Source organism: Ahaetulla prasina, chromosome 2, assembly GCF_028640845.1.
Source record: "Ahaetulla prasina isolate Xishuangbanna chromosome 2, ASM2864084v1, whole genome shotgun sequence".
NCBI classification, from domain to species: domain Eukaryota; kingdom Metazoa; phylum Chordata; class Lepidosauria; order Squamata; family Colubridae; genus Ahaetulla; species Ahaetulla prasina.
Genome location: NC_080540.1, coordinates 143,482,636 through 143,509,985, shown reverse-complemented (window position 1 = coordinate 143,509,985; position 27,350 = coordinate 143,482,636). Strand labels below are relative to the sequence as shown.

The 27,350-nt window shown below is 35.8% G+C and overlaps 1 protein-coding gene across 1 annotated transcript in view; it reads left to right on the top strand.

Moving 5' to 3' along the window:
* LOC131191444 (ABC-type organic anion transporter ABCA8-like) overlaps positions 1 to 27,350 on the top strand; it is a 62,587-nt gene that overhangs the window by 11,004 nt on the left and 24,233 nt on the right. The window contains exons 8-24 of the mRNA XM_058169586.1: positions 197 to 382; positions 702 to 834; positions 2,246 to 2,417; positions 3,221 to 3,279; positions 4,158 to 4,268; positions 5,355 to 5,530; positions 6,526 to 6,645; positions 7,039 to 7,177; positions 7,987 to 8,077; positions 10,369 to 10,508; positions 16,651 to 16,770; positions 17,035 to 17,218; positions 19,057 to 19,220; positions 20,411 to 20,538; positions 21,405 to 21,542; positions 23,805 to 23,918; positions 25,651 to 25,827. Coding sequence (XP_058025569.1) covers positions 197 to 382; positions 702 to 834; positions 2,246 to 2,417; positions 3,221 to 3,279; positions 4,158 to 4,268; positions 5,355 to 5,530; positions 6,526 to 6,645; positions 7,039 to 7,177; positions 7,987 to 8,077; positions 10,369 to 10,508; positions 16,651 to 16,770; positions 17,035 to 17,218; positions 19,057 to 19,220; positions 20,411 to 20,538; positions 21,405 to 21,542; positions 23,805 to 23,918; positions 25,651 to 25,827 — 2,352 coding nt within the window. The remainder of the gene's footprint in view (positions 1 to 196; positions 383 to 701; positions 835 to 2,245; positions 2,418 to 3,220; positions 3,280 to 4,157; positions 4,269 to 5,354; positions 5,531 to 6,525; positions 6,646 to 7,038; positions 7,178 to 7,986; positions 8,078 to 10,368; positions 10,509 to 16,650; positions 16,771 to 17,034; positions 17,219 to 19,056; positions 19,221 to 20,410; positions 20,539 to 21,404; positions 21,543 to 23,804; positions 23,919 to 25,650; positions 25,828 to 27,350) is intronic.

Genomic DNA, 27,350 nt, shown 5'->3' with positions numbered 1-27,350 from the left:
GATATAGGAAGGTATTATGCATTGTCTTCCTATTAATTCAGTTCAGTTTGAATCCTGGCCAGCAAGTATCTACTGCAACAATTTATCTTTTTAATGTAGGGTGCAACAATTACATATAAATACAGAACAATAATTCACTCATTATATCTTGCATATTTGTAGAGACTGTACTAATTGGCAATTTCTTCTTTCGCAGATATGTCTCTGTTTCATGTTGAGCTCTCTCCTAAAGAAACCCAGAATCACTAGCTTTGTTATTTTCATCTTCATTTTTTGTTGTGGAGCCCTCAACGTTAGTACAACGATCAGGTTGATACCTCCAAGTTTGGAGTTGATTTTGAGCATCTTCTGTCCATTTGCTTTTGGTGCTGGGATTTCAAAGGTAAAGTGATGCACAGTATTTTACTTCAAAATTCTATCTTTCTAATCATAATAAAACAAGCAGGAGACACATCTAACACTCACTCTGGTGGCGTATCTTCCAAAGATATTTTGATAGGAACACATTCCAAATTGAATGTGGACACAAAATGGCAATCCATTCTAATCCTTCCTTCATACTGCTGAGACCTATGCTTCCATTCCAAGAGGGTTAGAATCTGACCAACAGTTTAACTTACTAAACAGTTAGTTTCATTTCAATTCTTTGTTCTTTCCTATGAAAATTTGATTTACAAATTTTTTTTGTTCTTTTTATGCAGGTTCTCTATTTTCAAAAATATGGAAGGACCTTTGAATTTACTGACTTAATGTTTGAACCATACGGTTATTGCTTGCTTATTGACAGCCTCTTATACATGCTGCTGGCTTTCTATTTTGATAAGGTTGTGCCTGGTAAGAACATTACTGTGAATATATTATAGTTTGAAGATCACATTTCTACAAATTGCATTTCATTATCTCAGAAGCATCATTTTTTAATTAGGAATAAACTGTAACTGGCCTGAAAAACAGGAAATAACAAAGTTGAGATAGCAAGTATTATATCTTTCTTTAGTTTAAGTTGACTGAAATATCATTTGAAGCCCCTAAATACAACAATCTTGTTCACATATCATGCATACATGTATGATCTGTAGACCATTTTAAAGAGACCAATGCTATGCAAAGCATAGAAATGGTGTGAAGTAGAGTAAGCAAATGAAATTAAAGGTGGATAACAAGAAAGAAAGAAAAGGTTCCTTTTGTTTCTAAACCTCAGTCATTTTGTGGAGCTCATTAATTCCATTGGCTTCTCATTTTTGTGTTGCAGTTCCATTCCCATTTATTTCCCTTACATGGCCAACAATTCCAATGCATTGCTTTCATTCAAATCAGTCACTTTGCATTCAATTCACAAATATTCTAATTCTGGAGGTCAAAGAAAAGAGAAAAGAGAACAACCAACAGAAAGGTTATCAGAAAGATTAGACTCAGTTATAATGGCGATGACTGTACTATTGACTCAAAAGCACACAATAGATTTAAACTTAAACTTAAAGTGAACTGTTCCAATCTTGATTGTAGAAAATATGACTTCAGTAACAGAGTTCTTAATGCCTGGAATGCACTACCTGATTCTGTGGTCTCTTCCCAAAATCCCCAAAGCTTTAACCAAAGACTATCTACTGTTGAGCTCACCCCATTCCTAAGAGGTCTGTAAAGGGCGTGCATAAGAGCACCAGCGTGCCTACCACTCCTGTCCTAATGTTCCCTTTGATTGTATCCAATTCATATGGTTATTTCATGCTTATACTTATATATACTGTTGTGTTTGATAAATAAATAAATAAATAAATAAATAAATAAATAAATAAATAAATAAATAAGCACTCACAAACAAAATGTGGGTTACTGGCCTTAGTTATATCAGTGCTACATGCAGATATGTCTGCTAATTTTTTATTTATTTATTTACATTTATATCCCGCCCTTCTCCGAAGACTCAGGGCGGCTTACAGTGTGTGTAAGTGTAATGATATAGGTATTAAGATTAGCAAGAATTCTCAAATGAATGATATATTCCTGTTTGTTGCTTTGATTTATTTTCCTCTTTTTTTTAGTTTTGATGTAGGTTATGGTTTATTAGATAGGGAGCTGAACTGACTGCATCAATTCAGTTTATTGTCGGGTTCACAGTTATGAAAATATTACAAAAGAACAATGAAGACTAGCATTGTACTTTATTGTAAGTTCAATGTGAACATTAAGAATTTACAGTAATTTTGGATTTATAACAACTTGTTGTTTGTAAAATACTTTTTAGACAAATATGGGGTGCCTTATCCTCCATTGTTTTTCTTGAAGAAGTCCTATTGGTCTAAATCAAAAAGCCCCTACACTGGGAATGCTCCTACAAGTGAACGGAGTCACGGGAGTATCTTCAGTGACAATGCTGAGCCTGTGCCTCCTGAATTTGATGGGAAGGAAGCCATAAGGTAAGAGTCTTTCTATCCATTGAATCTGAATTCAATAGTACAAGCATATTATAAATTCATTTTAGTTATAGGTTCTGTTCTCAGAGGACATTGGGGGAGTTGCATTCATAAAAAGAAAAATATATGCTGTAAGAAATACATTTCTGCTGCAACAGGTAGTCTTTCTGTTCAGCAACCATTCAAAATTGTGACAGTGCTGAATGAGGGGAATTTATGACTGGTTCTTGCAGGTGCGGCTGTTATAACATCTCTGAAGCCACATGATCACAAGTTAGCCACTTAGCAACCATCATAATCTCAAGGTCACATGATTGCCATTTCTGCCCTCCCCAATGGCTTCTTACAAGCAAAGTCAATGGGAAGCTTGTTGGAGGTTACAAGTCACATGCATTCCCACTGCTTTTTTCCCCATCTGGTTGTGCTCTGAAGTACCAACCTCAGTTTCTGCCTGGTTTACTTATTTGAAATTCCCTCTTCCACATCATGTTATATGAGGTCCTCACTTAATGACCCATATGGTCCTGGTGTTAAGCTTTGCAACCACATCACTTAGCGATGTGCTATCCTAGCTTGAGGACTACTTGTATTGTCTTTTATTATTTTTATATTATATTTTTATATTTATTTTATTATGTCTATTGGTCATATACTAGAGGAAAATGCATCCCATATCTAATATTTACTATGACATATTGAATGCTAAATTAATATTCTCCTATTTCAACGTAATATTTTGAATGATTCTGAAATTTGTAAGAAGAATCCCACAATGTACTGATAAATAACTATTTCACTATTTTTAGGTTAAATAACATTAAAAAAAATTATAAAACGAAAAGCACAGAAACAGAAGCTTTGAAAGGTAAGACACCTGCACTTTAGAATATATATTATTGCTTTGATTCTATGAAATAGGATAGAAATAGCACAAAACACAGACATTTCTGCTCTCCTTTTTTTTCTTTCTTTTTTTTAATTTGCATTTATATCCCGCCCTTCTCCGAAGACTCAGGGCGGCTTACACTATGTCAAGCAATAGTCTTCATCCATTTGTATATTATATACAAGGGCCGGGATAGCTCAGGCAATAAAGAAGCCTGTTATTAGAACACAGAGCCTGCAATTACTGCAGGTTCGAGCCCGGCCCAAGGTTGACTCAGCCTTCCACCCTTTATAAGGTAGGTAAAATGAGGACCCAGATTGTTGGGGGGGCAATAAGTTGACTTTGTAAAAAAATATACAAATAGAATGAGACTATTGCCTTATGCATTGTAAGCCGCCCTGAGTCTTCGGAGAAGGGCGGGGTATAAATGTAAACAAAAATATATATATATATACAAAGTCAACTTATTGCCCCCAACAATCTGGGTCCTTGTAGGGAAAGCTTCCTGAGATGCTTTAAATTTAAGAATTACATTAAAGTAACTTTCAAATGTCATCTTTCTGACCAATCTCCAGGGCTTTTACACCTTCATCTCTACATTCTCCAACAGTCTCCTGGGCATGGGTTGAAAAAGGAAAGGCAATTTGATTTTTAATTTCTTCTCATATCTTGATAGAAAATCCTGGGGAAAACTGGTTGCATGAGTGCCAGCAAAAAAAAAAAAAGACTGGCACTAGAATCAATAGCAATTATAAAATTCAGGATTAAAAAAGGTGAAGAACTCGGTATTTTCTCTTGTTAAATGCCTCAATTTATCATTTAATATATACAGCAAACATGGCTTCTTTATATATTAGGATTGTCCTTGGATATTTATGAAGGTCAGATCACTGCAATACTTGGTCATAGCACATCTGGAAAAACTACATTGCTAAACATCCTCAGTGGACTTTCCAAACCATCTGATGGTAAGAATCAAAACTTTAAAATGAATTCAAATGCCAGCCAAATCTCAAAGTACATTTAAGAAAAGTGAAGTCTTGTTGGATCGGATCATGTTCGAGATTAGTCCTATTTCGTATTTTCCATAATAATCAGCTAGGTATTTTGGGGAAAATCACAATAGTTCTTCTCTAGTGAAGTATCATCTATAAATTGTTTTGACTTATAGATAGTTTTCTTTTCCATGAAGTTGTAAAACTCGATTTTGAAGTTTTCAAAGTTCAAAGTTTCTTTAACATAAGATTGTAATTTTGTTATGATTTCCTAGATTTGTGAAACTTCATATATTTGGCAGTAATTATTTTAATTTCTTTACATCAGTTTGTAACTTGAACAACACAGATTAGATGTTATAGTCTAGTTAAATACAGATAGTCCTTGACTTACAACAGTTCATTTAGTGACTGTTCAAAGTTCACACTTTTGACTGTTGTAGCATCCCCATGGTCATGTAATTTACATTTGGATGCTTGACAACTGGTTCATATTTATGATGGTTGCAGTGTTAATGTGGTCACCTTTCGTGACTTTTTGACAAGCAAAGTCAATGGGGAAGTCAGATTTACTTGACAACCATGTTATAAATACAACTGCAGTCAACAACTGTGGCAAGAAAAGTTGTAAAATGGGGCAAAACTCACTTAAAAATTTGTCATTTAGCAACGTAAATTTTGGGTTCAGTTGTGGTTGTAACTCAAGGACTATCTGTATTATTTTAGTAGTGACATGACATTTTAAATTGATATTCCAATATGCACATTTGGAGCATATACAATATGGAGAAAGCTTTTTCTCTCCATGGTATCCTGGAGAGCTCCCAGACTGCAGCACAGACCAGCCCCTATTGTGTGTGTGTGTGGGGGGAGCGGTAATACAATCCCCTTTAGTGCTAAGTTGAAACTAGCTTTAGGAAGACAATCATTAGTACTATATACTATAATGAATTGGATAAACAGAAAAACCCATTTGAAATGCAGCCTTTTAATTCATCCTAAAAGCATCCTGTTTAATTGGAAAACTTTCTATGTAATCTTTTTTACTAATGCTTACAGGTTTTGCATCCATATTCAAGTACAATGTATGTGAAAAGGATCACATGGAAAAAATTTGGGAAATAAGTGCTATCTGTCCGCAATGGAATATTCAATTTGAATTTTTAACAGTAAAAGAAAACTTGAAGACATTTGCTAAAATAAAAGGGATACCATCCAATGCTATAGAAAAAGAGGTAATAATGGATTCAGCTATGTTCTGTTGTCCTGCACAGATTTGTGCTGCACAGATGATTATGTTCTACATTTTTCCCTTTTAGCTTCTTCCACTGTAGGATATTGCTCCTTTAGATTTGATAACATTATTCTCCTCTGATTGTATTTAGCCAGTCCATTCTAGAAAATGTCACTTATGCTTTGGAATCAGTAGGAGATTCAGGCAGTTCAAATGAATATAAAGATTTATTGCAAGCTTAAGCGCTCTACAACAATCTGACCAACTAACAGTCAAGAGAAATGAGTGGGAGATAACAGAGGCATTCAAAGTGGGCCGGACTTACATATCTTGCAGGCACGAGGGAACTTGTGACTTATGATGCATTTGACCCCTTCCTTTGGCTCAGCCTCATCATCTCCTACTCTTAATTACTTGATGAATATTTAAAACTTATTTATTTTATTTACCACCCCAAATTCCACAAAGCACTATTTGAAAAAAAAAACCTGTAATAGACCATTTCTCTGCCAATTGGATCATGGTTTGTTAGCCAGTTGATAGGAAGACTGCCAGCAATGAAAATAAGATGAATAAGCCAAAGCTTATTTTTAAACCTTGGGAAAGAAGCCAAGAGAACTCTGAAGTGCAAAAATTTGGCAGAATATAATTTGGCTTCTTCAGGAAAAGGATGTGCAAACTATGGCCATGTAAATTTTAGGTATATGGTCTGCCTGAACAAGCACAAAAGATTGAACTTTCAGTGCTTGATATTTATTTACAGTGAAATATTACTTAACTCTTGGGAGATCAATACAACGGAAAATATGCAAACTAAATAGTCAACAAAATTTAAAAATGTTTCAGAGATAAGCAGCAACATAAATAAGATCCAAACATACATTAAAAACTAAGTATATAAAATATATGGACTGCCTGTCCATTTCTTTCATTCAGTTAATAGACTGAATTTCTAGGTAAGAAGTGCAAAACAATTGAAATTTATATATTTTTTAGGTTGAAAAATTGTTGACACTCTTGGACATCAAGGCCATTCAAAACACCCAAGCTAACCGTTTAAGTGGCGGACAAAAACGAAAATTATCTCTTGGGATTACATTTTTAGGAGAACCAAAGGTAAACCCACTATTAGGCAAAAAGTCCCATTGTACATATACCACTAAGTATGCTTTTTTTTTGACGAATGAAGTGCTTTCATCCTTACTGATGACTTGCATAGAAAGTAACCATGGAAATCCCATATGGTTTCCCTTTCTTTCAAATTTAGTTTCTCAACCCCTTTTCTAATATTTCCTTGACTTTTGCAAGTTAAATGAAATTTGCAATAATTTTAATAGAATTATTTTTTGTTATAAAAATAAAATCTTCTAAATGTTATTTCAAAAGCCATACAATTTTGCAATATTCTCGTGTCTTCATAATGAGAAACTGTACATCAACAATGAATGTTATATGCTAATGTTTTAATCATGTGTTGAATTAAGATATATAATCAAATGTCTACTGTAGGTATTATTATTAGATGAGCCAACTTCTGGATTAGATCCATATTCTAGACACCAAGTGTGGTCTCTTCTGAATGAACGCAAAGCAGATCGAGTCATTTTATTCACTACCCAGTTCATGGATGAAGCTGATATCCTTTCTGGTGAGCAGACCTCATACTGAAGCAGATCAGAATGTAGGAACAAAGAGAAACTATAAAAATAGTACTTATTGTAATTTTAATTCTTCAAATACCATTATTTCTCCTTCTGTTCTTATAGATCAGAAAGGTATTTTATTGAACTGCACTAAGTCAGCTGATCCATGTAACTTAACTTAAATCCAGTCACATATATCACTACGCATCAATCTGCTTCTCCTGTCAATTTCAGGATTTTTATGGATTGCAGCTGTTCCTCTCCCCCACCACCACTAAGCCCATTGAACCTCTTACTCACCTTTTACTTTCAGCGACTTTTTTAGATCCATCAATGTTACTTCCTTTCTTGTTCATTGTATATTGATTGTTCTATCTGCAGATAGAGGGAAATTTACTTATTTATGGACTTCTTACTGCTCATTCCCCTGAGATGGATTCAACTCAAAAAGTACTGTAACACCTCCAAAGTCCTTTCCATCCCTATGATTCTATTCCCATTTCCCTGAAATCTCAAATAAAAATATTTGGATGTGGATATGTAAGAGTTACCATTTTAGCCACAGTTGGCTAATCCTATCTTAGAGGATCATGCTAGCTTGTCTACTTTTATTTTGCTGATTTCTTATGTCAGTAAGAATTAGGTCGAATTCATATGCCAGTCACTATGAATATTTTATGCCACACCAGTGCTTTATTTTCTGCATCAACTCCACGAAATCTCCAACAACTATATGTTTAATACTTTGAATTTGGCAAATAGAGCTTATTATCAAATGGGATAAACTAAAAAATGTTGTTTGCTCTTTATGTAGACCGGAAAGCTATTATCTCACATGGGAGGCTACAATGTGTTGGTTCATCCCTGTTCTTGAAGAAAAAATGGGGCATTGGCTATCATTTAAGGTACTAGTAATATGTTAGTGTTATGGTTATGTTTTCATTGTAGTTTAAAAGCTTAATATTAATTCTATGCTGGGATATTTAATTCATTCTTTCAGTCCTTCACTTGTTCTTTTCAAGTTACACCTTGCTTTTCCATTTTGAAATACAAACACTTGAGGCAATTTAACTAAATACAAAAACAAATCTCAATAATGGAGAAAAGTAATATAGAGCCATATAAAGACTAAAAATAGTAAAATAATAAATATATTTAAAGTTTGTTTGAATGTGTGCTTGAATTGTAAGAAAGACACTGAGAAGCATACTTGAAGAGGGAGTTTGGAGTTCCTGCTAGCAATATAAATTGTATGTGTGCAGAAATGTGCAAAAAGGCCTCACAAAGGCAAGAATTTCATACAGAGCTGTTCAATTGGATTGGGGGACAAAACTGTTCTGCTTATTTATTTTGTAGCTTTATAGCCCATTTTTCCTCCAAGGGTTCAATGTGGCCTACACAGCATTTCTTCTTTCATGATTTCACCAAAACAAGGAGGAAAATGAGATAGTGACTGGCCTGAGTTCATCTAGTAAGCTTCCAAAATTAAAGGAGGATCGACTTCTATCCCATCCTGTTCAACAGCTTAACTACTGGCTTTCCTTGAAATTATGTCAGAAAACCTAATGTCTGAAAAAAAATCATTGTAGAACAACAGACCAAATGTCTACTTGCTCAAGGATGCCAGCTGATGTTGCCATTGTGTCATCATACAGACCAGATGAGCCAGACCAAATAGTGATATTTGCACCTGTAATATTATGTAGAATTGGGTCACCACATTTTGAAAGCTATATAATATAATTGGAAAAAGTGCAGAAGAGCTTTTTTGTAAGATTTGCCTAGAATGTAAAGTCCTCTATATTGGAAAAAAGGCAACTCAGGGATATAATATTATGAATGGCACAGAAGGCATGGACAGGAAAAGTTTGATCTATTGATAAACACTAGGAGTGAAAGTGAGTGGAAGAGGTTTTAGAACAGATGGTGCATCATTAACCTGTGGCATTAATTCATATAACATATGGTGATTGCCCTTAATTTGGATGGCTTTACAAAAGGAATAATGAATTCATGGAGGAAAGGTCTACTAGTTCTAAAAGTTCAATATTGCCTCCAAATATCATGGGAAAAGAACAATGTTTGGCTGTCCACTTACTCCCAGAAGCCCCTGATAGGCTATTATGTGAAACAAAATACTGGACTATGGATGTCTTGATCCAGCAGGATTATCTATTTTATAAAATCAATGTAAGAAGATGAGTAATCATTTAAAATTCTTTTAACAATCCAGTATTTTTGAATTCCAATATAAATATACTTCAACATACCCTGTCTTCAAGGCGAAATGATTAAAATGTTTAATGGTCTACTTTCTTATTTCCCAAATGTTTTGAGGAAGTGCTTATCATATATGCCCCAAACAAATCTGGTTTAAAGATGCATTTGAAAGGAAATAAAGGGTTTTTTTGTATGTATGCTATTTTTTAAATTAAATATGAAGGAAAGTGCATTAGTGAAGCAATTGTAAACTATGATATATAGCTCTAGTACCAGCACTAAGTTGCTTTATGGAAGTTTAAGACACATGAGATAAGATGAAATCTGGTTATTAGTTGTGTTATGGAATAATCTTGTCTCACAACCGATGTGGACTATTGAGCAGAATACCCTTTGAGTTTTACGCATGAAAAACAACTGAGAATGATTGTGGACAATAACATTTAACATACAAACTAAACAATCCAGTCCACACACATATAAAGTGAGATAAAGATCAGTCCAGTAATATTGTTATTTTTCAAATATAAAGTCTTCTTACCAATTGTAGAAAAATACAATAAAACAGATCTTCTTTAGTTTTCAGTTAGGAACAAAGTTCAATATAAAAACAGTCAATAACTATTAAGGAAACAATAAATAGCAATGATCAAGCAACGATCATGCATAGAGATCAAATATAGAGTTACAGAATATCAACAGGTAAAAATGGTGTAATATTCACACAAACCATAATTCAGCGTTCCTTAAGTACATTGGTTACAGAGCTCAGCCAATCAGGATGCATGATGATGCAACAAAGTTTTTAAAGCTACATAATAATTTTAGCTACAAACACACAATGTTGGTTTATATATTTCCTGACCAACCAGTTGGGCAATAACAATTTCCTAACAAGTTGGAAGGATTCATTGAATATTCTGAATAAATGAATTGGACATTGCTCTTGACCTAAATTGTTATTTGATATGAATAGGATGCATACAAATGAGTTATGTGACTTTGAGAGAATAACATCACTGGTCAAACACCACATCCCTGCTGCAAAAAAATCAGGACAACGTGAGAATGAACTGAGCTATACCCTGCCTTTAGAAAATGTGGATAAGTTTTCAGGTAATTTTCAAGTTGTATAAATAAAATGAATTTAACTGCTTCTTTCCTAAAAAACCCAAACAGTTGAGATCATATGAACCATGCTTTCCTGGACAACAGAGGAAGGTTCTTTAATATAATTTTCTTATCAAACCAGATGAAATTTTGTATTAGCCTATGTTTGATCCTTTGAACAACATACCGATTAAAATATGATAAAAACCATTTAAAATTAAGTTCATAATTAACATTTCATATGATTAACCACATGAAAACAGAGAACCATACAATTTAATCAACTGCTCTATAATAAAGAGAATATAAGACACATCTTTCACAGACAAAAGCCATTATCATTAAATGATAGTAAAATGAAGAGATCACAATTCTAACTTTGATTAATAAAACCTATGAAAATAAATGCATTGCCCATAAAATGCATTGCCCATTAGGAATGCAACTTTGTTGTAAGTAATTTATAATAGAATAGAATAGAATAGAATAGAATAGAACAGAATAGAATTTATTGGCCAAGAGTGATTGGACACACAAGGAATTTGTTTTGGTGCATATGCTCTCAGTGTACATAAAAGAAAAAGAAAAAAAAATACCTTCATCAAAGGTACAACATTTACAACACAAATGATGATCATAGGTTGCAATTTAACCCTTAATGATAGCAACAAAAAGTTACAGTCATACAGTCGTAAGTGGAAAGAGATTGGTGATGGGAACTATGAGAAGATTAATAGTAGTGCAGTTTCAGTAAATAATTTGACAGTGTTGGTGGAATTATTTGTTTAGCAGAGTGATGGCCTTCGAGAAAAAAATGTCCTTGTGTCTAGTTGTTCTGGTGTGCAATGCTCTGTAGCGTCGTTTTGATGGTAGGAGTTGAAACAGTTTATGTCCAGGATGTGAGGGATCTATAAATATTTTCACAGCCCTCTTTTTGACTTGTGCAGTATACAGGTCCTCAATGGAAGGCAGGTTGGTAGCAATTTTTTTTTCCTGCAGTTCTAATTATCCTTTGAAGTCTGTGTCTTTCTTGTTGGGTTGCAGAACCAAACCAGACAGTTATAGAGGTGCAAATGACAGACTCAATAATTCCTCTGTAGAACTGGATCAGTAGCTCTACAGAGGAATATGTAATGATGCAACATATTTTTTGTGTCAGAATATATTTTTGCTCTTTTATCAATTTATATACTATGGTTACAGAGAACAATGTTTTATTTCACCATTAGAGAATTAACATTACATCATATATATAGATATAGATATTTTGTATTAAATTTATATTTGCTGACAAAGAAATAAATTTATATTTATTTGTCAATAAATATAAATTTAACCCAAAATAGTTTGTCATGTAAGTGACTGCCTGTGAGGTTGAGGGTATCTTGGCGACGTTTCGATGAGGTCTCACTCATCATCTTCAGGCTGGTGCTTTTGGCTTCGTGCCCTTGTGAGCAAACCCTTTGCTGCTTGTGCAGGCAAAGTGTGGTTGGAGCTGCTGTCTCTCTATAAATACTAGTGGGGAGGTGGGGAGTGTTGCTGTAAGCAGGTTGGCTGGCTGTGTGGTTGCATCTTGATGGGTAGTTGGAGTGGATGTTTGCAGATTAATTGGCTGTTTCATAGCATCCTGTGTGGGTGTGGTCCTAGTTGTGTGCCCATTAGTCTTTTGTGTTGTAACGACTTGGTTACTGGGCTTCCTGGAAACATCCTGAGTTCTGGGAATGTGACCTCCTGTAGTGGTAATGGGCTTCCTGGAAATGTCCTGAGTTCTGGGTATGTGACCTCCTGAGTCTTGTGCTGTAACATCCTGGGTGGTAGGTTGTGTTGTAACGTCCTGAGCTTTGGTGTTGTGGCCTCTGGAGTTCTATGATGTGATGTCCTGAGCAGATGGCTGTGATGCAGCATCCCGGGTTTTGGTTTGGCTCTGAGTCCGAGATCTTGTCATGTGTTCCTGGTGTGTGTCAGCTTGCCTTGTGTGGGGATCGGAGGGGGGCACAGCAGTCGGTGGCGTCAGCATGGTCTGGCTTCTGGATGGTGGTTGTGTTTCATCTATGGGATGGGTTTGGGTTTGAATCTGGTGTGGATAATTGGTGGTCGCGTCGTGTGTTATCCTGGGTCCGGTGTCAATTTTTGTGGCTGGGACTTATTTGTTGACTAAAGCTAGTTCCCAGATGTCTGGTAGATGGGAGGTATTGCCACGTTTATTCATGTTATGGGGGTGTTTCTCTATTTTGATAGCTTCCATAATTATTCTCTTATTGTAGTGTTCAGTTTTGGAGATTAATTTGATTCCTTCAAAATCAATTTCATGTCCTGTGGTTTTAAGGTGCTGGAAAAGGGAGGAGGTTTTTTCTTCTTTTCTGACTGCATTCTTGTGTTCTGCAATGCATGCGTTTATTCTCCTATTGATTTGTCCAATGTATGTGGCTGGGCAGATTTTCCATGGTATTTCATAGACTCCTTGGTTTTCTAGCTGGATCTCGTCTTTGGGGTTTCTTAAGATGTTGGCTATTTTTTGGTCAGTGCAGAAGGCTGTCTTGATATTGTGTTTGTGGAGGAGTTTGCTGATTTTATCTGTGGTGCCTTTGATGTAAGGGAGGAGGGCGATGCCGTTGTCTTGTTCTGTGTCTCGGTTCTTGGGGCATGTTTCCTTTTGGATTAGGTTGGTAATTGTGTTTCTTTGGCATCCGTTAGAGATTAATACATTTGTGAGAGTGTGTAATTCAGTTTTCAGGTGATCTTTGTCGGCTAGGCGTTTGGTTCTGGAGATGAGAGTCTTGGTTATGGAATTGATCTGTGATGTGAATGTGCGTTTAAGTAGCGGTTGGTGTGTGGTTTTTTTCTGGTAGATGGTGTGTTCTAGAGAGCCATTGGTTTTTTTGTAGATTAGGATGTCCAGAAAGGGGAGTTTGTTGTTAGCTTCGATTTCCATAGTAAATTGTATTTTGGGGTGTAGGTTGTTGAGATGTGTGAGGAAGTTGTCCAGTTTTTTCTTTCCATGTGGCCAAATTACGAAAGTGTCATCTACATATCTAAGCCAGAGTTTGGGTTTGTGTTCTGATTTATCTAAAGCGTTGGTTTCAAAGTGTTCCATGTATAGGTTTGCGATGATGGGTGAGAGGGATGATCCCATAGGTGCTCCTTCTATCTGTTTGTATCTTTGTCCATTGTGAATGAAGTATGTGTTGGTTAGGCAGTGGTTGGTCAGATCTAGGATGTGCTTAGGGGGTTTGTATTTGTTTTGGATAGCTGTCAAGGCTTCTTTAATAGGCACTTGGGTGAAGAGGGATATGACATTGAAGCTCACGAGTAGGTCGCTGGGTTGTAGGTTTTGTTTCTTTATTGATTCTATGAAGTGGAATGAGTTTTGTACATGTGAGGTGATGGATTCTGCATAGGGCTGAAGTTATTTGGCAAGAAATTTGGCAAGATTCTGTAGAGGTGAGCCTATGGAGCTGACTATGGGTCTGAGTGGTGTTTCTTCTTTGTGTATCTTGGGGAGGCCATAGAGCTTGGGGCATCTGGATGATTTCTCTCTGGGGATGATTCTTTGCTGGATCTCTTCACTGATGGGAGAGGCTTTTATTTTGGATTTGGTGTTTTTTTTCCAGGTAGGTGGTGGGTCTATGTTCAGAGGTTTGTAAGCGGGGTCTTGGATAGTTTGGCTTGGTAGTCAGATGTGTTCATCACCACTGTGGCATTGCCTTTGTCTGCTGGGAGAATGATTATGTTATTGTCTTTCCTCAAATCGGTGAGTGCTTTTTGTTCTTCTTTGTGTAACTTGCTTCTGGGTGGGTTGCTGGAGCAAAGGACATTGGTGACTTCAAATCTGATTTTATTGGCTTCATCTGGTTTGATTTTGGTTAGGCTAGCTTCAACTTTGCATATGATGTTTTCAGTGGGGATGTGTTTGGGGGTGACTGCAAAGTTGAATCCTTTGGAAAGGAGATGGTTTCTGCTATGGTGAGGGTTCCGTCTGATATGTTAGGTACTGTTTGTTTCATGAGTTGTTGTGGAGGGGGCTTGGGCTTTTGGCATTTTTCTAGTCTGTGGAGTTTGTTGGTGTGTATGTCTGCCTTGTGGGAGGTTTCTGTTTCAGCTCTCCAGAGGGCTAGTTGTTTGGATTTGTCCCAGAGTGCTGGGTGGATTTTGTTACTGAGTTTGAGGTGAAGAGTGAGTAGGTCCCTGTTGGTTTGGTCTAGTAGGAATCTTTTCCTGTGGAGTTTGTTTCTGATTAGGGCTAATTCAGTTCTTTTCAGGATCCTTTCAGTGGCTGAGGTTTTAGAATGGAATTTTAGTTGGAAGCATGTGGGGATCACGTTTTTGTCTCGGCAGTTGCGTAGGAATATGAGGTCACATAAGATGGTAGCTCTTTGAACTTTGAGTTTCTCATAGGTCTTGGTCAGCAGGAAGGTCTCCTCCCCGTAGAGATAAGATAAGGCATCCCAACCATCTGCTCAGGACATTACATCACAGAACTCAGGAGGTTACAACACGAAAGCTCAGGATGTTACAACACAGCCAGCCATCCAGGATGTTGCAGCACAGGACTCAGGATGTCACAATACTAGAGCTCAGGATGTTACCACACAGCCCATTACCCAGGTCATTACAACACAAAAGACTAATGGGCACACAGCTAGGACCACACCTACACAGGATGTTACGAAACAACCAACTAATCTGCAAACATCAACTCCATCAACCAATTAAGAGGTAACACAGCCAATCAACCCTCTTACAGCAACAAAGCACTCCCCACCTCCCCAACAGTATTTATAGAGAGACAGCGGTTCTGATCACGCTTTGCTCGCACAAGCACGAAGCCGAAAACACCAGCCTGAAGATGAAGAGTGGGACCTCGTCGATACGTCGCCAAGATACCTTACACGGGAAAAGACCGAATACGCCAAGACTTGCATAAGTATACCCACGAAAATCTATGAAAACAAATATATATATATACTTTAAAATAGTGATATATATATATATGTGTGTGTGTGTGTGTGTGTGTGTGTGTGTGTAGGTCTTGGCATTTTAGGGTCTTTTCCCGTGTAAGGTTGAGCGTATACCTATACTCGTGAAAACCTACGAAAACATATATATATATGTAGGTCTTTGGTTATTCGGGTTTTCTCCCGAGTAAAATTGGAAGTGTCTTGGCGACGTTTCAACGAAGTCTCATTCGTCATCTTCAAGTGTCTTCGCCAAGACATTTCCAATTTTACGCAGGAGAAAACCCGAATAACCAAAGACCTACATACAAACACCCACGAAAACCTCAGAAAACAAATATATATATATGTATACATATATATATATGGAAGTCTTGGCTTTAAAAAGGTCTTTAAAATAATGATAATGACAGATTCCCTAACAGTCTAAGAAAACAATAGAAAAATAGAGTGAATTGACTTGACTTGACTTGAATTTTCAAAGGGAAAAAAATGTATTCCATCCCAGGCTCAGTTTAAATTAATATGTATCTTTCAAATATTGAACTGTTTTTAGTGATCTACTAATATAAATTTGCTTTGGAAGCAATGAATTATTAAATAATACAATTATTTCAATGGCTTTTCTTTTAAAAATGCCAGTATATTACCTAATGTCCATTTCACAATCCTTTGAAGAAATAAGTTTCTGTGCTAAATTAACCAGCATATTTATTAAACTAGGTTGCTTTTTAGATAATCACATCACACTATTGTCCATTAATTAGTAAATAAAACCTTTCTTTATATTTTCATCTCTTTTTCTGTCCTGGACAAAACTGTCCCTCTTGCAGTTATTTCCAGCTTTTCAAAATACAAACAGTTGTTTCATAAACAAAGATTAGTATTTTTTTAAAAAAGATTCTGTAGAGTGAAATAAACCAAAGTTCTAAAATAAACTTTGCCTTCATTGAATTGATAGTTTTTATGTTTCTGAAATGGTGTTACTTTGGATATATTGATTTAACTTGCTCAGTCAGATTATAGCTGGTTTTTTATAGGCTCAGGAGGTGAAAAATTAAAAGCAAACCTTAAAATTTCACTTTCTTTCAATTAAATGAAATTACACAAAATTCCAATGGGTATTTGCCCCTTTCCTTTAAGTTGAAAGGATATGTCAATTTAGTATGTTTTTTCCCTTGTTCAACACGTAGATTTGTTCAGTGATATGGATCATCAGACAAACCTAGGGCTCATTAATTATGGAGTTAACATGACGACTCTGGAAGACGTCTTCTTGAAGCTAGAAGGAAATGAAAATATGAAGGAAGAAGGTAAAGTATTGTTTTCAATATTGTATTATTTTCAGGCTTCCTTCTGGGAAAACAGTGTGTTTGGAGTGGTAACTGTGGAGCAGTATTTTCATTGTTTTCTTCTATCATTTCTGAAGACCCAAAGAAAAGTGCTAGATTGATCTTTCGGTAACAGGGAATGTAGCCAATCGGAAGAATAGGACTTGAGAAGAGGAAAGAGAGAACATGAATAAACAAGATTTTCCCGAAATAAAAATATTGTTTTGACTTTTAAAATGGTTTTAGATTATGGAATTCTTCATGGAGGGGAAGCGGCAGGAAAGGACGAAATGGAACAGGATCAGCTATTGCTCTCAGACACGGGAAAGGTGACTGTGAATGGCACGGAGCTCTGGAGACAACAAGTTTGTGCCATTGCAAGAATGCACTTTCTAAACCTCAAGAGAGAGAGCAAAATCTGGGGAACCTTGTGAGTGCCATTTTTAACAAATGACTTTTAATGATTTGCAAACCTACAGTGGTTAAGAAGAAAGCTCAAGAGAACATAATGATATTTCACATTTCTCCCTCCAAGTTTGGAAAGAGAACAATGATCTCAGATAGGGGGCTTTAATTCATTGATTCCAGCTACTTCATCCCCTTGCCTTGCTTCCAAACTAGCACAGCACTAATTCTACCCCAGACTGGAGCTGGCATATTTATATTGCTTTGTCTTGCTCATCAGGGAAGGAAATCATTTAAAGCAGGGGTAGTCAACCTTTTTATACCTACTGCCTACTTTTGTATCTCTGTTAGTAGTAAAATTTTCTAAATGCCTACCAGTTCCACAGTAATGTGCCGTGTATCGTAGTCTGCGCATGCCTCTCGCGCATCATGGATTGGGTTTGGGGGGCTGCCAGCTACCAGCTCTGTTTGTCTGTTACAGCTGGGTGGTGTGGGGGGAGATGCGCGAGATATTCTTGGATGAGGCTCTTATGTTTGCGGTTGCACTATAGTGCCATTTAGTTTCACTTATGTAACGTGAACTAAACTTATGCACGGGTAATACAAATAGTATATTTTCAGAAATTTAAATTGTCACGGGGAATTTTATGAAAACCTAATGAAAATGTTTTAAAATAATGCTATGAAATTTTTTAAAAAGTCAATTAAATTAAAAAAAAAAGAAAGTGCTTCAGTATTGGACAAAACCCCTACCACCCACCATGAAAGCTGGAACGCCCACTAGTGGGCGGTAGGGACCAGGTTGACTACCACTGATTTAAAGCAAATCCAGCAGCCAAGAGTGAGACAAGATCATTCAGTTCTGCCAAAATCAGAAATTTCAATAGTTTCATCGTTCAGTCTTTCCATGACAACACATCAATTCCTGTCCATGCCTTATGTTGGTTGTTCCTCTTTTTTTCAATTTAGAAAAGTATCTTTTGTGTTAATATAAAATAATTTCAAAACCTCCAAAATACCATAGTAGCACATGGGCAGATAATACTATTTTGAAATTTTGAAAATATAGTATTTATTATATAGATGCAGGTAGTCCTTGACTTACAACAGTTCATTTAGTGATAGTTCAAAGCTACAACATCACTGAAAAAAGTGACTTAGGACCATTTTTCATACTTACAACGATTGCAGCCTCCCCATGGTCACATGATCAAATTCAGACAGTTGGCAAGTGACTCAATTTATGAGGGTTGCAATGTCTTGGAATCATGTGATCATCTTTTATGACCTTCTGACAAGCAAAGTCAATGACTAAATCAGATTCACTTAACAAATGTGTAACTATCTTAACAACTGCCATGATTCACTTAACAACTGTGGCAAGAAAGGTTGTAAAATGGGGCAAAACTCACTTAACAAATGTCTCACTTAACAACATACATTTTGGGCTCAATTGTAGTCATAAACTGAGGACTACCTGTACTTAATTATGAATAGAATATTCATTCAATGAAGTTCCTCAGAAGATTACTGGAGTATAAATAGGACTGACCAAAGTAATTTTTAGGATTAGTTTACTGCTTCCTTCTATATGCAGAGCATAGAAGAGAGATCTCAACAAATAGGAAACATCTACTTTTGTTTCTACTTCCACAAAGCTCTTAAAACCATATTAAAACTTTGATATAAATAGGAGTCTGTATGGAAGATTGAAGGTGCTCTCCAGTCCTTCAAGAATTCTGATAGCACACTTCATTAATTATCAAATACTTCTGCTCTATACTGCCTAACTTTATAAATGCAATAGAATGGAAATGATCAGACACTTTTCTCCTATGCTTAATCAATATTTCATTATCCTAGGCTACTACTTATTGGAATAATGTTAGCACCTTATATTATCCAATTTATAACCTATGCTCTCTGGTTGAATCTTCAATATGAAGAGATTCATCCTGGGCTTTATTTTGAGCCAGGGAAACAGTTTTTCAAAGGGACATCAGGACTTCTGGTCCTTAATAATACAGGTAAGAATGAAAAACAGAATTTGAGATATTGATAGTTTTATGATATTTCTAATGGGGGTCAATTCTGTTAGCTCCTAAATTGGCTTGAGAACTTTCTCCTGAACATGAGCTGAACTTAAATCTGCTAAAGAATAAAGTCAGAGATTTGGGAGACAGTTGGTATCTTACTGATTCTTTATATCTAGCTTCAGAATGCAGGAGAAAGACCTAGCAGAATTCTAAGCTGAACCATCTCTGTTCAAATGTATTGCTAAATAATACCACTTTTAAGAACTTTGGGCACAATCTTATTTTAAATGATCTGATTGAAAAAAATCAGGATGAAAGACAAGTGGTTTATGCTGGGAAATCCAACCCCTTTCTACCAGCCAAAGAGACAAAAGGGAAAAAAGACAGAGAAGGGATTAGGTGAAAAAAAGTTGAATCGCACACTAAAACTTCAAGAGGCTACCTGAAATATAGCACAAAGTTAGCTAAGGTACAGTACAATAAATCTAAAAGGAGATCCTCCACCCCCATTCCTCACGCATTCCTTTGCTGAACTAGGGCACATTTTGATCCAACACAGTTTCAACCATGTTTTAGCAATTTAGAATTCAACAGTTTGTTGGCTCAAAATATATACAATACAATGAATAAATACCAAGATTTATGAGTTTCAAATCAGGAATCTCTCCTCTTAGTGTTGGTTTACAAAACACAAATAATAAAAAGAGGAATAGAAAATGGGTATGCTGCAATGGAGGGTTAGTTCAATGAGAAAATTGTGCAATGTCTCTTACACTTAAAAGGCATTCCGAAAACAGCATATCATTCATAAAATATTGTATTAAGCAATATGGCTAATTGAATAACAACTAGAAAATCTCTCTAAAATTGTTCCTTCTAAAGTGGTAGATCTTCTTATAAAGATTGGCACCCTCAGCACATTTAAGATCCTAGAGACAATATCTGCTGAATTATATTATCATAAAGTCAGTGTATAAGAATTATACCTTTTATATAAGCTTCACTAAGGGGCATTATGCTGGCTGAGAAATTTCACTCAGCAATGTTTGGAGGCCAATATTTTCCATCCTAATGGCAGGTATAGATATTACATTTAAATTTTGTACTGCTCATTGCTTGGATGCTTTCTTCTTTGTTTACCCTGCCAATTCATTTTATCTTTTTTTTTTTTTCTTTTCCAGGTGGAAAAATTGATAATTTTATCCAGGCACTGAAAAGTCAAAACATCCTGATAGATGTCATCTCTGGTAACACAGTCAGTGACCAGCTGGTTCACAATGGGGCCATCAAAGTAGAACTTGAAAACAAGGTAACTATAAGTTCTTTTCTTTCTTTTTGAAAATAGACCAAGGAATCTAATATGACTGTCTGAAGAGATGATAGCGTCTCTTCAAAAAAACACTGTGGTACTTTAGTGGAGTCATAATAACAGAACAGAAAAAAAGAAAAAAGACTACTTCTTCATCTATAATCTAAAATGGACCCCATCCTACAGAGATGCTAAAGAAACAGTAACTTCTCATCAAAAGGAATACAGTATTTCTACTAGGGGTACAAATGACATTGTATAGATACAAAGAAGGATGTCATGTGGAAAATTATAGTTTTTTTAAATATGATGGATTTTTATTTTATTACCGGTATGTTAAGAATATGGATTTTTTTTAATATCAAGATTTTTGGTTTCCATTCTAAAAAAGGATTTAAAGCTCTATTAAATCTCTAATGACACTTCTGTGGGATGGCTGTGTTCTGCTTTAATGGATGGTCATACCTAAGAAATAGCATACATATATCAGAGGTTCACACATATGGTCCACAGTGAACAGCCATGCTAAACTGAAATTTTTAATATGCCATAAGAAGAAAAGTATAAAATATGTCTGGAATAATCATACTATTACTAATTTTGTCCTGGTCCTGCCTATGTCTTTGTTATGTTCCCACATACTTTGGGAGGAAATTAAGACTTCAGTTCAAAGACCAAATTAGACTTTAGCTTGAAAAAGGTGCATTCATATTTTTTCTGCCTTTTTTCAAATTAGAAAAAAAATCAAATGTTTTTTATTAGAAGTTAAGTTTGCAATTATGTAAATTACATTCTTTAGAACTGTTATTCTCCCAGCACTTTCTTTACTTGGATCTCTTGTGTTCTGACTTTTTGCTTTGGTTCAGAAATACAGGTTCACACTTATGTGCCACATGGAAATAACAAACTGTTTTCCTGTGCTTGTCAACACCATCAGCAATGCATTTTTGCATATGTTTAATTCTACTGCCCATCTTCGAACCTGGAATCATGTATTTATCCAAGTAAGTGTTCCAGTGGAATATCAAATGAAGGTTTTTTGTGTGCAGGAAACAACAGGGAAATATTCCTGTTTACTTTCCAATATAATCTATTCATAGTTTTCAGGATATTATATAAAGGTAAAAGGCGATTGCTAGGAAGCATCAGTGGGTGGGAGTGCTTAAAATGTTCAAGGAATATCTCCTGCAATGTTGTTCCATCTCCAGCCATTAAAGAGGAAGTTGAATTTATGTATTCAACGAGATTACATTCTAGATGAATGTTGTTTTCATGACACAATTGTATGTGGTTAAAAAAGTAAATAGTTATGTGACAGAGCTAGATTAGTATTTATGTTAAGACTTATAAAGTTCCACAAAGTTTCTCTTACAAAGATAAAATTGATTTTACAATATCATGCACTTTCCAGTTAGCATATTCATCAGTACTGGTTTGCTCTCAGTCCATTAAATCCTGTTGCTACATTGTGGGCTTTGCAGAATACTACATCTGAGTTCTCAGTTTTGAAAGTTAGGTTAAATTTGGCAAGCACAACTTCTTCAACCATCATAAGCATGGTTCCCAGTCAGTTCTTGTGCAATTGCCACAATGAAGTCAAGAAGCATCATTAAAATCATTTGAGCCCCCAAAATAAAATATCCTTTTACCAATAAAGGAGAATATTTGTAGCTCAGGGTTGAAATGAGGAGTCCCCGGTGTTCTCTGAGTTTGGTTGTTTTCTTGCAGACATTTCATTATCCAACTAGGTAACATCATCAGTGTGAGTAAGGAATGGAGTTTACTCTTAATTTATATTGAGAGAAGAATGGTTGCAGGAACTCGGTATGCCTAGTTTAATGAAAAGAAGGACTAGGGGTGACATTTATTTATTTATTTATTTATTTATTTATTTATTGTCACACAGTATATATAAGCATAAGCATGAAATAATTATACAATATATAAGCATATATATGAGTATGAGTATGTAATAACTATATAATTGATAATTGACATGATAGCAATGTTCCAATATCTCAGGGGTTGCCACAAAGAAGAGGGAGTCAAGCTATTCTCCAAAGCAGCTGAGGGCAGGACAAGAAGCAATGGGTGGAAACTAATCAAGGAGAGAAGCAACTTAGAACTAAGGAGAAATTTCCTGACAGTTAGAACAATTAATCAGTGGAACAACTTGCCTGCAGAAGTTGTAAATGCTCCAACACTGGAAATTTTTAAGAAAATGTTGGATAACCAATATTTAACCATGGGCAGGGGGTTGGAATAGAAGACCTCCAAGGTCCCTTCAAACTCTGTTGTTGTTGTTGTTGTTGTTATTATTATTATTATTATTATTATCTAGTGGCTTGTCCTGTCAGTGTTGGTGAGAGTGATTTTGGAGGTTGCTTGGTTGGGCTATTTACTATTAGCTTGTTTGGCAGTTCCTTGATTGTTTACTTCTTGATTGTTGGTCTGATATTAATCTTGGTGTTAATCTATGCTCACCTGGATGTTAATTGCTGGTGGGTAAGTGTTTCAATATTTTTGTTCCTTTTGGATTTGCTGATTGCATCTTTTGCACAATATATACAGTATACACTGTTTATGTCTATGTTTCTATTGATGGCCAATTTGTCAGAGTGCCAGACTTTCAGGAATTCTCCAGCTTTTTTGGACTTGGCTTGGCCTAGGATGGTCACAGTTTCCCAGTTGAAGCTATGGTTAAGTCTGTCCATATGTTGTGAAATTGAAGAGTTTTCAACATAAATCAAAAGGCTCAGCAGTCCCAGAAGAAGAAGAAAAGGAGTCATCTACACCATAGAGTGTAAAGACTGCAACAGCCACTAATTAGGACAAACATGCAGAAGACTAGCAGAATGCATCCATGAGCACCAACTACTAGTCAGAGGACATGATGAAACTATCCTTATTATTTTCACTTTACGGATGATTTCAGAGCATGAAATCTCCATTTCTCTCAGAAGGCTTAAGTAGTAAAAGTCTGGTCAGGACATTTCCTTCCTTCAGAAAATGAGTGCACTAAAGTACTACATAATCAATAATCAAAAGGTACAACATGCAACTGAGCAGGAAGAAGGTAGGGCCAAAGATCACAGCCAGGAAGTCAAGATCCTCCAGCTGTGGCTGTACTTATTTTAAAGAAAAGAAATACATAACAAATGTTCTGTATTGTTTCTAAGCTTACTGACTAAATAGATTAATAATAGCTATTCTATTATGACATTTTATCACAAGGGAATTAAAACATATTTCAATTTATTCCTCAGGATAATTTAAATTCTGAATTCTGGATTTTTATAGAAATATACATGGTTGCGGCCTCAGTTGTATTACCTGCTTTTCCGCCACAATTTGCAATGCGAAGCAATCAAGATTACGTGGTAAAATAATTATATTTCTTTGATTTCTTCAATGTTTTATGAAGATATGCCTATATTGTGTACCTTCCATGTGGCATCTGCAAATGTCAACAGGAATGAGTTAAAAGGTTCTGTCACATGCTACTGGTGGACAGTATCTGTATTCAGATTTTATTTCTCATTAATCATTATAGCTACCACTGTTTTTAATAATTACAATTTTCTTGACTTTGTGCTAATGCTATTTAAGAAAAATATAATTTTTTTTTTTTTAAATTGACTAATTGGATTTTAAGGTTGCCTGAATTAAAAACAACAACAACAACAGCCTTTTGGGTGGCTACATATATAATTTTAAAAGTATAAAACTATATAAATAACACCTGGAGAAAATCATGAGGGGCACCAAAACACCAGGCACGGGAAGAGTCTGGCCTTAAAAGACTTCCAGAACATTTGAAAAGTAGAAGCCATACATATTTCTGAGAGGATGCGCTTCCAGTTTTATTATCATACCATGATGATGACAAATTGATGACATGCAAACAGTGACACCAGCATGCCATCATTACATACATGCAGCCTGATATTTGAGGCAAGTATGTAGGTTTTGCTGCACGTGTCCTTTGCCCTTTTTATACCATGACTATTACATTAAAGAGTGATGCAGCACTGAAAGAAATTACATTTACATTGAGAAACAATGTCCAACACAAAAAGAAAAGATGTAATTGTTGTAACAAGATTTTAGAAGACTTAAGACTACAAAAAGGAGCTTATATCTAAAACTGTATTAAACAAACAAGTAAGTTTATCCAGAAAGGTTATTTCACTGGCAAAACCAATAATAAAGTCAGAATCTATGTGCATGTATAGCTTTCATCTTCCATCCTCCTCTTTGTCTCAGTGCAAATTATACCTGTTTGGAAAAACATCCATCTTTCATCAGATCCAAAATAAAGATCTGAAGGGATTCTATATAATGCAACAAGTCTTTCTCTTAAGAGTTTTGCTGCTGATAGCAATAGCCCTTAGACTTATATACCCCTTCACAGTGTTTTACAGCCCTCTCTAAGCAGTTTACAGATTCAGCCTATTGCCCCCAGCAATCTGCTCCCTCATTTTATCCACCTTGGAAGGATGGAAGGCTGAGTCAACCTTGAGCCTGGTGTGATTCAATCTGCCAAATTGCAGGCAGCCGGCAGTCAGCAGAAGTAGCCTGCAGTATTGCATTCTAACCACTGTGCCACCACGGCTCATCTGATGATGATGTTTAATGAAGGACCCAAGGCATTCCACACAGGCTGAGATTATACCTAGAAAAAAGTTAACTACTAGGAGTGATGCAAGCTTTTTGGGGTTTGTCCTAAGCAAGAGTGATCTTCACGAGATTTAGGACAAAATTTAACTTTTCTACTACAATATTAAACAATGAATAAAAGTAACCAAGTGTCTTAGTATGAAAATATTCATAAAAGGAATGAGAAAGGAAGGAGGGGCATTCAGACTTGTAAAATACTGTTACTGCAACTTTAAGTAGTAGGGGCCTACATAACTTCCATTTTCTAGGCTGGTTGGCCATGAAAGGCCATTAGAGTTTGTTGTGATATATCAACTTACTCATGAAAGTTGTGGGAGGGAAGGAAAAAGTAGTATTGTATTTATCTCTGTCATCTTCATGAATTGAATTTATGAAAATCTTTAATTAAATAGTTTAGTCATTATTTGGTAATTTTATTCCCTTTTTTGCTAGATGAGAACTCGCTCCCAGCTGCGGATTGCAGGACTTTTTCCTTCTGCCTACTGGTGTGGACAAGCTCTGGTGGATATGCCCCTGCATTGCATTCTACTTCTTTTAGTTTTTTGGCCATGGTTTTTAAAAATAGGGGTTGCAGATCCTCAGTTTATACCCAGCTTGATTTTCTGCTTGGTAATTGAATTTCTTTCATTTTTAACATGTGATTTTCAGTCAGCTTTTACATTTGCAATTTTTAATGACAAGCATTCACACCTTTTTATAATAATCAGAATACAGGTAATCCTCAATTTACAACAGTTTAGTGACCGTTCAGAGTTACAACAGAACTGAAAAAAGTGCCTTATGACCATTTTTCACACTTAACAACCGTTGCAGCGTCCCCATGGTCATGAGATCAAAATTTGGATGCTTGGCAATTGATTCATATTTAGGATGGTTGCAGTGTCATGGGTCATGTGATCACCTTTTGCGACCTTCTGACAAGCAAAGTTAATGGAGAAACCAGATTAATCTAACATCTGCGTCCCTAATTTAATAAGTGCAGTGATTCACTTAACAACTGTGGCACGAAAGATTTTAAAATGGAGCAAAATTCATTTAATAAATTTTTCACTTAGCAACAGAAATTTGAGGCTCAATGGCGGATGTAAGTTGAGAACTACTCGTAGTTCCCTCTACAGACTTGAATAGCAGGAATATGTCTTTGATCCTCAATAGTCTGAAAAAGCCACTCCCCAGCCATGAACTAGCAATAAACTGGCCCTAAACTGAGAGAGGAACTTTGCCCCCATTCATCACCTTTAGAAGACAGTGGTGGTTAATGGCCGGTGGGGTTTGTGGTGTGTGAACATAAGGGAAGCGAAATGCAAACTGAGATATGGAAATAAACAAAGTTAATTAAGAAAGAACTGGTTGTTTCCACTAACATACAACCTGACTAAAACAATTAGAGGATTTAGGGAAGTGGGGTTTCCCTGGACCATCCACCTCCACAGACGCATTCATTTAGGCACATTGCCATAGCCTTGCTCAAACTCCCTACCATCAGCAAGAAAGATGAGAAGGAGTCCTCAACATAAGATCACAATCAGGACTGGAATTTTGGCCACTAAGCCATGCAGTCATTAAGAGAGACCTCACATGACAGGACCCAATTTTACAAGCATTTTACCTTGATTGTTGAATGAATCACATGGTCATTAAGTGAATCTGGTTTTCCCAATTGACTTTGCTTGCCAGAAGCTGGCTGAGAAGGTTCCAAATCATGCAGGAGGATGTAATCATTGTAAATTTGAATTGATTGACAAACATCTAAATTGCAATAATGTGACTATCTGTGGGACAGGATGAGGGTTGTAACTTTGAGGATAGATCATGTCACTTTTTCTGAGGCCATTGTTAAAGCACTATCTGTAAGGAAAACAAAAGTAAATTGAATTGGTCAATATGGTATATCATTCCTATCAATTCATCTCATATAATGAGGGAAAAATAGTAAGGAATATAAAACATTGCAAAAATATTCTCGGGCATTAGGCATAGCTTTGACAGAAATAAAAGGAAATACATTGATTAAAAATATTATACATCAATGGATCTTCAATTTAGAGTAGCATTTCCTAAGATCACTTTTTATTTTGCTATTGTTCCTATCCCTTCACGGTGCAAAGATTTTGACAGTCTTTCTTTCAAGG